The 12,721-nt window shown below is 37.5% G+C and overlaps 1 protein-coding gene across 1 annotated transcript in view; it reads left to right on the top strand.

Annotated features, from left to right (window-relative positions):
• The window catches only part of ADGRV1 (adhesion G protein-coupled receptor V1), a gene marked incomplete at its 5' end in the record, with an annotated part of 585,014 nt that extends 573,563 nt beyond the window's left edge, over positions 1 to 11,451 (top strand). The window contains 2 exon segments of the mRNA XM_079143469.1: positions 678 to 852; positions 11,016 to 11,451. Coding sequence (XP_078999595.1) covers positions 678 to 852; positions 11,016 to 11,134 — 294 coding nt within the window. The 3' untranslated portion in view covers positions 11,135 to 11,451.
• Positions 11,452 to 12,721: the final 1,270 nt, after the last annotated feature.

The raw sequence follows: 12,721 nt of genomic DNA, 5'->3' as shown, positions 1-12,721 counted from the left end.
AGCCGCATAGCTAAATGTGTGCTCCGAACTCCTCAGAGGCTTGGAGCTGGCCTTGATCCAGCTGTCCAGGAGGGACTGTCAGAGGCAATCTAAGAAGACTGGCAGAGAAGGAAAGCCTCAGAAAGGAAGGAGTAAGGAATTGTTTACCAGTGACCTAGAGGAATGTGAGTATTTCGAAACATTAGAGGATAGAACTTTTCTTCCTAATAACTTAACTGAAAACAAGGAGAGGTTTAGAAAGCCCTTTCTTTTTCAGTTTAGTGTGTCCTTATAGATAACGACTATATTTAAAATGTATCTTAGATTAAGGATTAGGTAGTCTCTAGTATATATGGTATGTATACATACAAGAATTTTATTTGTACATCTTTAAAAAATAATGAAATATTCTTATTGGATTAAAAAACAGTTTTCTCTACACATGACAGGATAGAAATCTACGTGTAATTCTAATGCAGAAATTATTTTAAGTCACCAAATTAGACTGGTGCAAAGGAAGGACATGATTTCCTAAAGATTTAGGATAAAACTAAAGGTCTTCATTTAAAAACAATTTAATAGCTCTTTCACCAGGTCTTCATAATGAGATGTAGAAATACATTGTTAATATGCATTTCAAAATGAATGTGTATGCATTCACATTATGGTTTCTTTTTCCCCTTACCCCAATTTAAAAGGTGCCACCTGACTGGGAGAGAGCATCCTTCCAACAAGCCAGTCAGGCCAGCCCTGATTTGAAGACAAGTCCGCAAAATGGCGCTACATTCCCTACTGCAGGATATGGCCAGGGGTCACTGATAGCAGATGAAGAGTCCCAGGAGTTTGATGACTTGATATTTGCATTAAAAACTGGTACGTATGAACCCACAAATTACATTAGAAGTAGGTACTCTTTGTATGATACTGTTTATATCTTCTTCTTCATGAATTGACTACAGTACCATCAGTTACCCTTAGCACATCCTGATTCTCATGACCCTTTCCTAATCCCAGTCAAATTCTAGGATATTTTGTTCTTGGCACCAAATATAGCACAACCTAAAAATAATATACAATTTGCTTTTAAGAGAGAATGAGGCGTATTGTAACTAAACGTAAATTTCTCTGTCCTAGAATCTTGCTAAAACACTGAGATACTGTTGAGTCAAGTTCTGTATAAGACAGTTGGTAGAGAATTCACTGAGGGAGTTTTACCTCCGGACCTACCAAAGAAACCTTGTGGAGTATTTTTCGAGCAGAATCTTGCAAAGGCAGCATGAGTATCATATGGTTCTATAGTTTTCAAAGTGCCATCACATACAGTATTTCATTGACCCTTTATACACACACACACACACACACACACACACATTTTTTCAATCCCACTCAACCTGTGACCCCAACAAACTCTTACAGAGGACAGAAATACAGTTCCAACTACCACAATTCAGCAAATTCAGCAGCGTGTAGTGCTGAAAATATTCTAAGTCACTTGAAGAACCCTGGAAACCTGATTGAAGGCCATATGCTCCTCAGGAAACTAGCTAATGAATATTCTTCTAGTGTCTACATATCTACATTCATATATAGACATAATAGATACTTCATTTGTCAGAAATTCTATTCTTAAAAGATAATCATGACATAATTTTAGGTTTTTTTCAGATCTTTTGGGTAGTTTTAAAACATTTTTATCCTCAAAAAAATGTTGAACTGTCACTGTTATAAAAATATCTATGAACTTTTAATTTCTGGATGTTCAAATAAGCAAGAAGATATGACCTTGCTGAAATATGTATTCCAAAGTGCATTTTAGTATATTACACATATTACATAGTATGATTGACTATGAGATACATTGTTTTGATTCTAGAAGAAACTGTAGATTTTCAATGATTATAGAATGAGGGAAGGGTGTTATAAACTGAGGGAATAGAATTAGTCAAAGCCCAAAAGCTTGACAACGTAGTGCTTGTTTGGGAAGAAGCTATTTGTAGTCACTTCTCCATAGGAGGATGCCTTGATCAAGTGTATTTGGGAAATGGCAGAGATTCTTACTACACATTATTATTTTAGCAGCTCTAAAAGTATTAAAGAAGCCCACTTTACCTAATTCAGCCTGGTGTTTCTGAAGCACATTTGATGCTGTTCAGTTCTCATGGTAAGGAGTAGGATTTTTGTAGAACATAGCCACGGAGGTTTTTAAGGAGAGACCTGACATGTTCCCACTGTTTTTTGAGGCAGAATAACTTTAATGAAAGTATGAAGAGTAAATTTAGAAGCAATATCAGAAAGTCTGGGAGTTTATTACTGTGGTCCAAGGAATTGAGGTCAAGACCTCAAATGTTAGGAGTGAAAACAAATAAGAACACAGGAAGACCACTGAGGGAGCCTGGAGGGGACAGTTGCAAAGCTCCTGCTGCTGCCCTGGATGACTAGGGAACAGTAATCAGGCATTTGTTTATTTGTATTTACGTTTTGTGCAGAGCAAAGCTGAGGAGTTAAGACTTAGATGTTACGACTAGTGGCTCCTGAGTATTCAGTTTAGGATCTTAGGTGAGGGACCAGAATGGAAGTTAATATTTGAAAAGTGATCAGCACAGAGATTATGTCTATAGCTATGGACAAACAAGATCTGGGAGAGTGGAAGGAGAAGAAAGGGAAAGAGATGAGGAAGGGAGGGGAGAGAAGGGAAGGGAAGAAAAACAAGAACAAAGTCCTCGATGATAACTATACTGCAGAGTAAATAGATAGGGGTCCCACAGAGAAACTAACAAGGTCAGAACGAAAACTAAAAGGGAAGAGAGTTTTCAGAAAGAGGGAATGATCATTGGAGTTAGAACCTAAAAGGGGCTTTCAGATTAAAAAGCATGCTCAGGGCAAAATATGTCCCCAGTAGAACATACAGTGTTGTCAGTTGTTGATGGTTCAACACTGGAAACATAAAACAAATTCTTGGAGTATAATTAAATTAGATCTGCATACTATAAATATATAACGAGTATTAAATGCATTTGATTCAGGAATGTATGGAATGACTTGCTTACTTATAGATTTAGTTTAGCATTCCTTAGAGTTCCCTAGGCTCGTTAGGAAATAAATACTTTAAAAGATAAAAATAACAATCTCTAACATTGATTCCCTGTATTTTTAGAAAAGGTACTATAATAATCAAGCACCCCCCACCAGACATTCTCCTTCACAGAATAAGGTCAAATAAAGGAGCAATTCACATGCCATTCCATCTACAACAGAATTTACAATTGGCCTATAGGCCAGATTCAGCCAAACAAGGTGTTTTGTTTGACCCATATGTCATTCTAATATTTTTGGAGAAATATTAAAATTTTAGAGATAAACCATAAAATCCCAGAATTCCTAGAAAAATTTAGCAGCAGACTACTTGAAATCTAGACTACACGGCTCGATTGGAGTTGAGCAATGACTGCCCTTTTGAACACGAGTGCAAATTGTCCAACAGCCACTGTCGATGGCTGATGCTACCCTCTGATATGTACTTGAATATCAAAAATATAAAATTTACTGAATTGTAAATTATCTTGTTTTAAAACGAAAATTTACATTATTCTTTTAAACTGATCTAAAGGCATTTCAGTTTTGTCTTAGTAGTTTGATGCCTACTACTTTTAATTTTTTTAATATATGAGCAGGCTTTTCTTTTACATTTGGAAGTTTTGTATCATTCTCTTTTCTCTATTTCAAATTTTAAAAATTTATTTATATTTCCAAGAAGTTTATGAGACTCAATTATTAAATAACTTGTATCTATACATTAACAAACATCCAGTTTATTCTGTTCTCTAACTCCTCTTAATAATTTCAGAAATAATCTGATATTTATCATTATCTCTTTTTTCCCGTTTTTTATTAGTGCATTATAGTTGTATATAATGGTGGAATTTGTCATTACATATTTGCACATACATACAATATAACAATATAATTTGACCAATATCATTCTCTAGCATTTCCCCTTTTCCTTCCCTCCTCCCTCTCCCTGGTCCCTTTCCTCTACTCAACTGATTTTCTTTCAATTTTCATAAGCCCTCCCCTCCCACTTTCCTTTACTTTTTCCTCTCTAGCTTCCACATATGTGAGAAAACATACAAACTTTGACCTTCTGAGTTAGGTTTATTTTACTCAACAGTGTTCTCAAACTGCATCTATTTTCCTGCAAATGACATAATTTCTTTTTCTTTCTTTTCTCTTTTTTATGGCTGACTAAAACTCCATTGTGTATGCATGCCACATTTTCTTTATCCATTCATTCATTGATGGACACTTAGGCTGGTTCCATATTTTGGCTATTGTGAACTGTGCTGCTATAAACAGGACCATGAATGTCTCACTATAACATGATGACTTTAACTCCTCAGGATAAATACTGAGGACTGGTATAGCTGATATAGTCTTTTGAAGAACTTCCATACTGATTTCCACAGTGGTTGTACTAATCTATGATCCCACCAACAGTGTAAGTCCTTTTTCTCCACATCCTCTGCAGTATTTATTACTGTTTGTGTTCTTGATGGCTGCCATTCTGACTAGCGTGACATGAAATCTCAGTATAGTTTTGATTTGCATTTCCTTCATTGCTAATGATGTGGAACGTGTTGGTCCTTTGTATTTCTCCTTTTGAGAAGAGTTTGTTTAATTTATTTGCCCCTTTATTAATTGGTTTGTTTAGTTTTTTTTTTTTTTTTTCGGTGTTGTTTTTTGAGTTCTTTATATATTCTAGATATTAATCCTCTGTCAAAATAGTAGCTAGCAAAGATCTTTTCTTATTCTGTAGGTTCCCTGTTCACATTTTTAACTGATCCCTTTGCTGTGCAGAAGTTTTTTTTTTTTAATTTGATGCCATCCCATATAACGCTCGGCATTATTTCCTGAGCCTTGGGGGTCCTATTGAGAAAGTCACTATATGCTGGGGTGTTGAACCCATGTTTTCTTCTAGGAGTTGCATAGTTTTTATCCTTTGATTCATTTTGAGTTGATTTTTTGTGCAGGGTGAGAGATAAGGATCTAGTCTGATTGTTCTACATATGGATAACCAGTTTTCCTAGCACCATTTGTTCAAAAGGCTGTCTTTCCTCCAATGTATGTTTTTAGCACCTTTCTCAAGGATCACCAATAGTAGATGTGTGGATCTGTCTCGGTCTTCTGTTCTGTACCATTGGCCTATGTGTCTTTTTATGCTAGAACTATCAGGTTTTGTTACTCTGGCTCTGAAGTCAGGTATTATGATGCTTCCAAGCATTGTCTTTTTAAACATATACTTCCATTCTACTTCCTCTACAGAATTTTATTGTATTATATGCTATGTGTGAAATTTGTTTAATCTTCACTCATTTTTCTCTCCAACAAAAGAGATAGAAATGAAAACATGATTTTTTTTCTGAGATCATAAGACTTTTAAATGTTCAAAATTTCTCTTGTATTGAGTTGTTGCAATTGTCAACAAATCAGCATTAATAATAAAAACACTACATTTTTGGTAAGTGATTATCAAAAAAAGAATCTCAAAAGGAGAGTGCATGTGGAAATTAAAGTTCTTGGAATGACCTTGCAAGCACAAGGCCCTGGGTTCAATCCCCAGCACCACCAAAAAAAAAAAAAAAAAGATCTTGGACTATGTTACCTTAAAGTTATCCTTCCTATCCTATCTCTGACTCCTGAAAAAGACCTCATGCGCCACAAGTTCAAGGAATTTCCAACTTAATGCCTTCTGTGTCAGATGTCTTCTATATTCCAAAGGCATTCACCTAGAGCAATGTATAGTTTTAGCTTATGAGGAGGGGTAGGCAGCTCCCAGACTTGCCATAGGTTTCAGCCAAATAACTATGTCTTCTCTTCTCCTCTAACCAGATTAGCAAACTTCTATTTTTTCTTCCACCTCAAAACTCTTGCATTGCAAAGATTTTCATATCTTCAATAACAGTTTCTACAGTGCACCTGAGAATTTTTCACTTAAGACTATGTGTAACAGTCACCCATAGACTTCTCCCTGGGTTCCAGGCTTTGGGCAGGCCCCACTGTTCACTGGATCTGTAGCCTCAGAGAACATTGGAAATTCAAGGCAAAGATGGGCCTTTGGCATTCACCAGCTATTGTTTTTAATCTTCTTTCTTAGCTTTAGTATTATTCATAATAAAGTATGCCATGAATGCAGGTGGAAGGTAAATTGTTTCTCTGTGGTTTTCATATTTTAGTAGAAAATTCTTGAAAACCCCAACCTATGAGGTGAATAAGAACATCCCTAATCATGGGGCTTCAGGCACAGTGGCATTATCAGGTAGGAAGAGATTTGCTTGTCCTCAAATGCACCACCTGTTCATCATATGTAACTTATATACTTCCCTTCCCCTAATTCCTGCACTAAAATATGTGCCAGGGAGTATATAATAGCTAAGACAGCAGTGAGTCGGTCATAAATAAGCAGGTAGGTTGCAAGAGAAGGAAGTATGATCCATTCAAGCACAAATTTCACATAGAAGTCGAAAGAGTAGTCAGATTAGCATGTTGAAATAAGAGTCAGGCCTAAACCCAGGTCAAAGCTTATGTTTTGTAAGACCAAAATTCAGCTCAGTAACTCTGGATATAGAACAATACCAGGTAACTCAGTTGATGTTCCAAATAGGATGGATGGATGGATGGATGGATGAATTCCTGGAAAGAGGACCAAGTACGCCTTTCAAGAGCTGTTGATAACATTTCTTGTGCCCTTTCAATTACTCTTAGAACTGATTTTTGTTTTCAGTCAGAATAATGTTGAGATATTTGGGCACATACTAAAAGACTTATATGAGCTGGCACACACCTGTAATCCCAGCAACTTGGGAAGCTGAGGCAGGAGAATCGAGAGTTCGAAGCCAGCCTCAGCAACTTAGCAAGGCCCTAAGCAACTTAGCAAGACCCTGTCTTAAAATAAAACTAAAAAGGGCTAGGGATGTGGCTCAATGGTTAAGTGCCCCTGAGTTCAATCCCCGGTACAAAAAAAAGTATAAATTCAGTAGTTAGAATGCCTTTACTGCGTACAATAGAGATAATTTAATGTCTTTTTTAGCTAAGAAATTCTCTTTTTAATTATATTAAAAAATTAGAAAGAATAGACCTTTAAGAAGGAAAGAAAGCTCGGATAACCAGTTTCCAAATGGGAAAATGCCATTGCTTCTTTTCAAGCACTTAAGAATGTGTCAACATCCTCCAGCTTCACCTCTAATAGCTACACCAGAATCCCAGAATGAGCAAGACAATATTTTTGAGACTACCATGTTAGTGTACAGTTTTTGTTGCAAATTTCAAAGTAACAGTATGGACAAGTCTATTCTCTTTAAAATAGAAGCCCTAACTCCGAAGCCAGTCTTGAACTGTTTTCCATTTGAATTTCAACCACACTGAATTTTGTTTAAAAACCAGAAAAACAATATTGACATTTTTAGTAAATAGTGTTTTTCTACAAGAAATGCACATATCACTCTATAAAGAATCTACACTTGCATAGTTGGTCTTGAAGTACACCAGTCTTTCCATAGGCAAGTGAGACCCATCAGTTCTAGAGTAGGAGTTCCTGGTTATTATTGTGTGTTTGTTTGTTTAATTAAAACCATCAGTGCCTCCAATCAGTACTTAGGAGAATGGGAACAGTCACCCTGGAACAGCCTCCATTTTAGGGAAAAAAAGGCACCTGGCTAACTAGAACAGAAATTCAGTCTACACTGAGGGTGAGGGTAGAGTGGAAGGGAATGTACTGTATTTGCATTCCTAACCAGAATTGTCTTGAGTACTGACACTTTTATGTAGATCCAAAACTGACAAGATCCTAGAAAATGTCAAGCTTGGAGCATATTTGGCATAGAAAGGCCTCTCTTCACAGATAGCTTGAATGACTAGCCTGATTCCCTACCATCCCCAATTCCTTAGCTTCCACTTTTACCTCAGGCCAATGACTCAAATGTCACAGTAAACATTTCCCTCCTGGAGACCTAGAAATGACAGTTAGAAGGAAATAAATGACAAGTCCTTGAACACAAATGAAAACATTCAAAATTAAGGCCCAAAACAAACTCCTCAAATTGCTCTTTGAGAGATCACACTTCAAACCACGATTGCTTGTTTAACTTCAAGAACTTCTACAGTCCAGTATATCAAAGTTAGTTGAGAATCAAGTGAAAAATTTGAGTTTGGAAAAATTTTGAAACTTTTTTCTTCAGAAAGAAGAATGAAGGAATATGACCTTCATGTCCCTGTTACACTGGGAATCTGCTGTAAACTAAGACTGGGTCAGAAAGTCAAGAGAGCCCTGTGTTGAAATCCCAGTTCTACAGTCTACTAACTGTGCCACTTCAGCAAGGGACTCAAACTCAGTTTCCTCATTTATCAAATGAGCATTATTAAAATTAGTTTGTTGGTTTTCACGGGTCTTGGAAATTATCTACGTGAAACACCTAGGGCAGAGTCTGGCAGAGTTTAGTTTCAGTATATGTTATAAATTATTTGTTGGGTTCAATTTATAGTCATGCATAAAAATAATTTTAAATGTTCACAATGTATTCTGCAATACCTGGTTGTTCCCGTGCCATGTTATTCAGTAGTATGGAATTGGAAAGGGATTAAATATGTGCCGAAGAATTTGAAATTTATTCTGTAGACAAAGATGAAAACTTTAAATCTCAAGATCAATAAAGTAATAGGATCAGAGCTGTCAGCAGAAGAGGCAGTATGGTATAGAAGAAAACACCCTCCATTTGGGATCAGAAGGCTAGCAGATATCTCCATTCTGTGACTTCCCTGCTGTCTGATGTGGGCTCCTCAGTGGACACATTTGATCTTCACTCAGTTTCTGCATCTGTAAAATGGGACTAATAATCACCTTTTTCCTAACCGAATTGTGTTACAACATTAAGAAAAGGGGAAGCTCAAGATTAATTTACAATAACTATTACATGAGTTCCTTCAAAGTTGCTTGTTCTGTCCACCAAAGGCAAGAGTTATTGTTATCACAGTAGCTGTATTTTTCTCAGATATTTGGCTTAAAATATAAAATACCAAAGTACCTTAGAGAAAATCATAAAACTTACTGCAGAGGACCATTTTAGACGATTCAGTGAATGACAAAGAGATGGGAGACCTAGTGTGTGTTCTCAGTTTTGCTAAGTCGCACTCATGTGTAATATGTGCCCTTTCTGAGACTCTGTGAGGGATGAGTATTTAGGTATTGTGTGTTTATTTCAACTGGGAAGACATTGGCAAGGAGGATGAGGTAGGTCATTTAGATGTAATAACTCAAGAGGAGGCCGAATCTAGAATGTTCTTCCATCTCTCAGGGCCCTTGGCTACTAAACAAGATCAGTGCACTCCGTACTGAACTTTTCTTTCTGGGACGCTTTGTCCACATGGTCACCAAAGGCTTCATTACAGCATACCTTGTGGAATTTAGAGCAGGCAGACTCTGAGATCACTGAGGGTTGGTACCTGTTAAGTCATTAAGCCCACTCTTCCTTGGTGTGCTGATTGTGGGTCCTCCCTGGTTCTTCCTAGCTGATCCCATCTCAGGCAGTTCTGTTTCTAAGCTTCAAGATACTGTGGATCTTAGAGTCTCAGTCACCTCCTCCTTGCCGGATGGCCACTATCTCATCAGTTCCCTGAGCTTCTTTCAAGTTGGACAGTCCCCCTATATCTCCAGCAGAGAAGCATGGGCCATTTGTCCTTTGAGAACAGGGTTTCCTTCAGGAGCCAGGCAAATGCCGTGCATGATTCAGGAGGACTGGGAGAGCACCAAGGGTCAGACGGGTCCTGTTGGCTTTGAAGCAGGGCTTAAGACAGGTCCGCAGTGCCAAGATAGCAGAAGGAGATGCAAGAGAAAGCGGAAGAGCTCTGGAAAGGGATCAGAGGATGAGATGGGCAGGTTATGTGACATTGAAGCAAAGGAAGGAAGTAAAGTTTCAACAGCCACCTTTAACAGAGTGGGTGCAAAGGGTAGAGCCCAGGAGATGGGAGGCTTGGCCAGAAAGAGCTTTAGTGTGTTCCTACTGCCTTCTCCAGATAGGTTAAGCTGAGGCAAATTCCATCTTGCCATAACTGCCCACTCTGCAGGAATGCCCTTCTCAGACTGTCGTAGGCTGAGAAGGATGTCTCAGCTAGCCAGGCAGCTGGTTTTTCACTTTCTCCTTGTTTGCAGAGTTCGGTGGCAAGCCGAGGGGGAGGAGCTGGGAGCTCTGGTGATTCACTCAAGCACACCCTGTGACCACATGACCACATCCCCATTGTGTGTGCGAGAGAAAGAGACAGAGAACAAGTACATGAGCGTTCTTGTTGTCCTAGGTATTACAGAAAAAAAGAACATGTGTTAGTCTAGCATAGTTTTTTAAATTTTTCTGAATTATTCTGAATTGTGAGAAAAAAGTCATAGTGGAGTGTCCTCAAAACAGGTATCAGCTTCGGTCTGTAGTTAACAGCTGGCCTCATAGGATTCCTGTGTGGACCGTTTCAGCACTGCTACATAATTACCTACATCTTGCCATCGGATCTGCTCATGCAGAACCAGTAGTCTTTGGAGCCTTTTTTTTTTTTTTGCAGATCACTGACCAACTCTTGAGTATCAACTGATAGAGCTTCTGGACTCAGTGGAAGTTGTGGGGTTGGAAGTTTTATATATTCTAACAACAAATCCTACTCACCTGCAGAAAAAAATCTGCTAACCTTCCAGATTTTTTATTTTGATAAGCCCTTAATTGAGAAACACCTTTCCTGGTAGTAGGTGCCACCTGTCTACCATGCAGAAACAAACAAAAAATGGAGACCACAAATTTGTGTCTTTAGAAATTAATTTCTACTTTAAAAGCTACCGAAGTCAATGTCAATATACTTCCATAACTGTTAGGTATTAATATCTATTCTAAATGTATAGTTTTTTTAATAATATAGAAATAAACTTGTTTGGGCTTAATATAACGCAGTCTTAAGGACTCACTGCACGAACAGTATTTGTTTTCATGTTTACTCTTTTCTCATTGCAGGTGCTGGTCTCAGTGTCAGCGATAATGAATCTGGTCAAGGCAGCCAGGAGGGAGGCACCTTGACTGACTCGCAGATTGTAGAACTCAGGAGAATACCCATCGCAGACACCCACCTCTAAAGGCCTCACTAACCATTCTGATAAGGATACCCTCACATTTGTCTTGGTTTTATACTAAGCCTCTATAAGTGCAGGCAGCTGTGAAATAGGAATGTTTGAGTTGTACTGATTAACACATGTGATTGTTATATTTGGAATATGTTACTTATATTTGTGCAACCTGAAAATACACTGCTATAATGAAAAACTGGATCCATTTATATAGGTTAATAGGATATACGTATTACAAGAATATTAGTTGCCTTTTAATCATTTTTACTTGGCTAACATTGTTTAATGAAAATAATACACAATAAAAGCACTGGATTCATTTGGCATCGTGCAGGCTCATTATTTATGAGGAAATGTGCACGAGCAAAAAAACAAAGTGTGTCTAGATGGTGTCAAGTCCCTGTCTTCTAGCGTTGATTCAATGATCCAGATGTCAAGACTTCATTGCTTCTAGAAGACTTAATTCTTGAGAACTATAAAATTATATTCTACTGAGGGTTTTGCACCTAAGTGCTGACGTGGATACACAGTTGACATAGTCTTTTTGCCAACCATATATATTTCTGCTCATCATAAAATTAGGCATCTGAACTCTTTCCAGAATGAATGTCCTGTCCCCAGTTAAAAATAACTCCACCAAGTCTTTCACACAGCTAAAAAAGTGGACCATTCAAACAATACAGAGTTTGTTTTGGAAAAAAAATTCTTGTTTTGGAATTTTTAGTCTTTCTTTGTCTTGGAATGAGAAATCAGAAAGTCCAGCCCAGAACAAACACTGTTGTGTTTGAGGTGATTTCATTGACTGTGGTTCCAGAAGAATCATTAGGAACAGAACAAGATTGTGTTGAAGAAGGCTTTGACCTTTTATTTTTGAATTCCCGAATCTTTTTGAGAAAACCAGTGGCATCTCAGGAAAAAATTTTTGAAAAAATCTGGGAGAATATTTTACTCTGTTAATAATTTCCCTTAAAGTCATAATTACATTAAAATATCCAAGTGCTCTATCCTTGTTTGGCTTGCTTGCTTGGTTTCTTTTTTTTTTTAACCTGAAGTGGCTTCATTTATCTTCATGAGATATCAAATGAGTCTCTCCTCTTCTTGTGAGGGCTCTCCGTACCCCTTCTCCTCCCTGCTGAGTTTTGGTTCATAAATGGTTCTCCTAAGTAGAAAGCAAAGGCTGTACCACAACATCAAACAGCATAAAAAACCAAGACTGCATCTTTGGTGTACTCATAATTATTTTTAAGATCTTTCAGAATCACGGTAATAAGATCGAATTCACCTTAAGGGACAAATTAATTGTCCTTTAACCTGTGTTGTTGTGCTGTAGTCTATTTTAAGTTAGGGTGGGTGCAAGTAGTACAACAGGTTATATACAAATGGAAGGTGAGATTTTTGAAATTGGTAAGCATTTAAAAGTTGTGAGTGCATTTGGGGCTTAGGTGATGATTACAGAAATATGCATGTTCACTCTGTGGCATACCCAAGTCATATTCACTGGTAACATATTTAGCAGCTGTAGACATCCAACTGTCTAAAAAAGGCAATTGTTGATAAATGTGCTCATTTCTTCTTGGTTTCAGAATTTGGGAAAAC

This window comes from Sciurus vulgaris (genome assembly GCF_902686455.1).
Source record: "Sciurus vulgaris genome assembly, chromosome: 6".
In the NCBI taxonomy this organism is placed as follows: Eukaryota; Metazoa; Chordata; class Mammalia; order Rodentia; family Sciuridae; genus Sciurus; species Sciurus vulgaris.
Note: the sequence above shows the minus strand (reverse complement) of the source record. Positions and strands in the feature narration are given on the sequence as shown.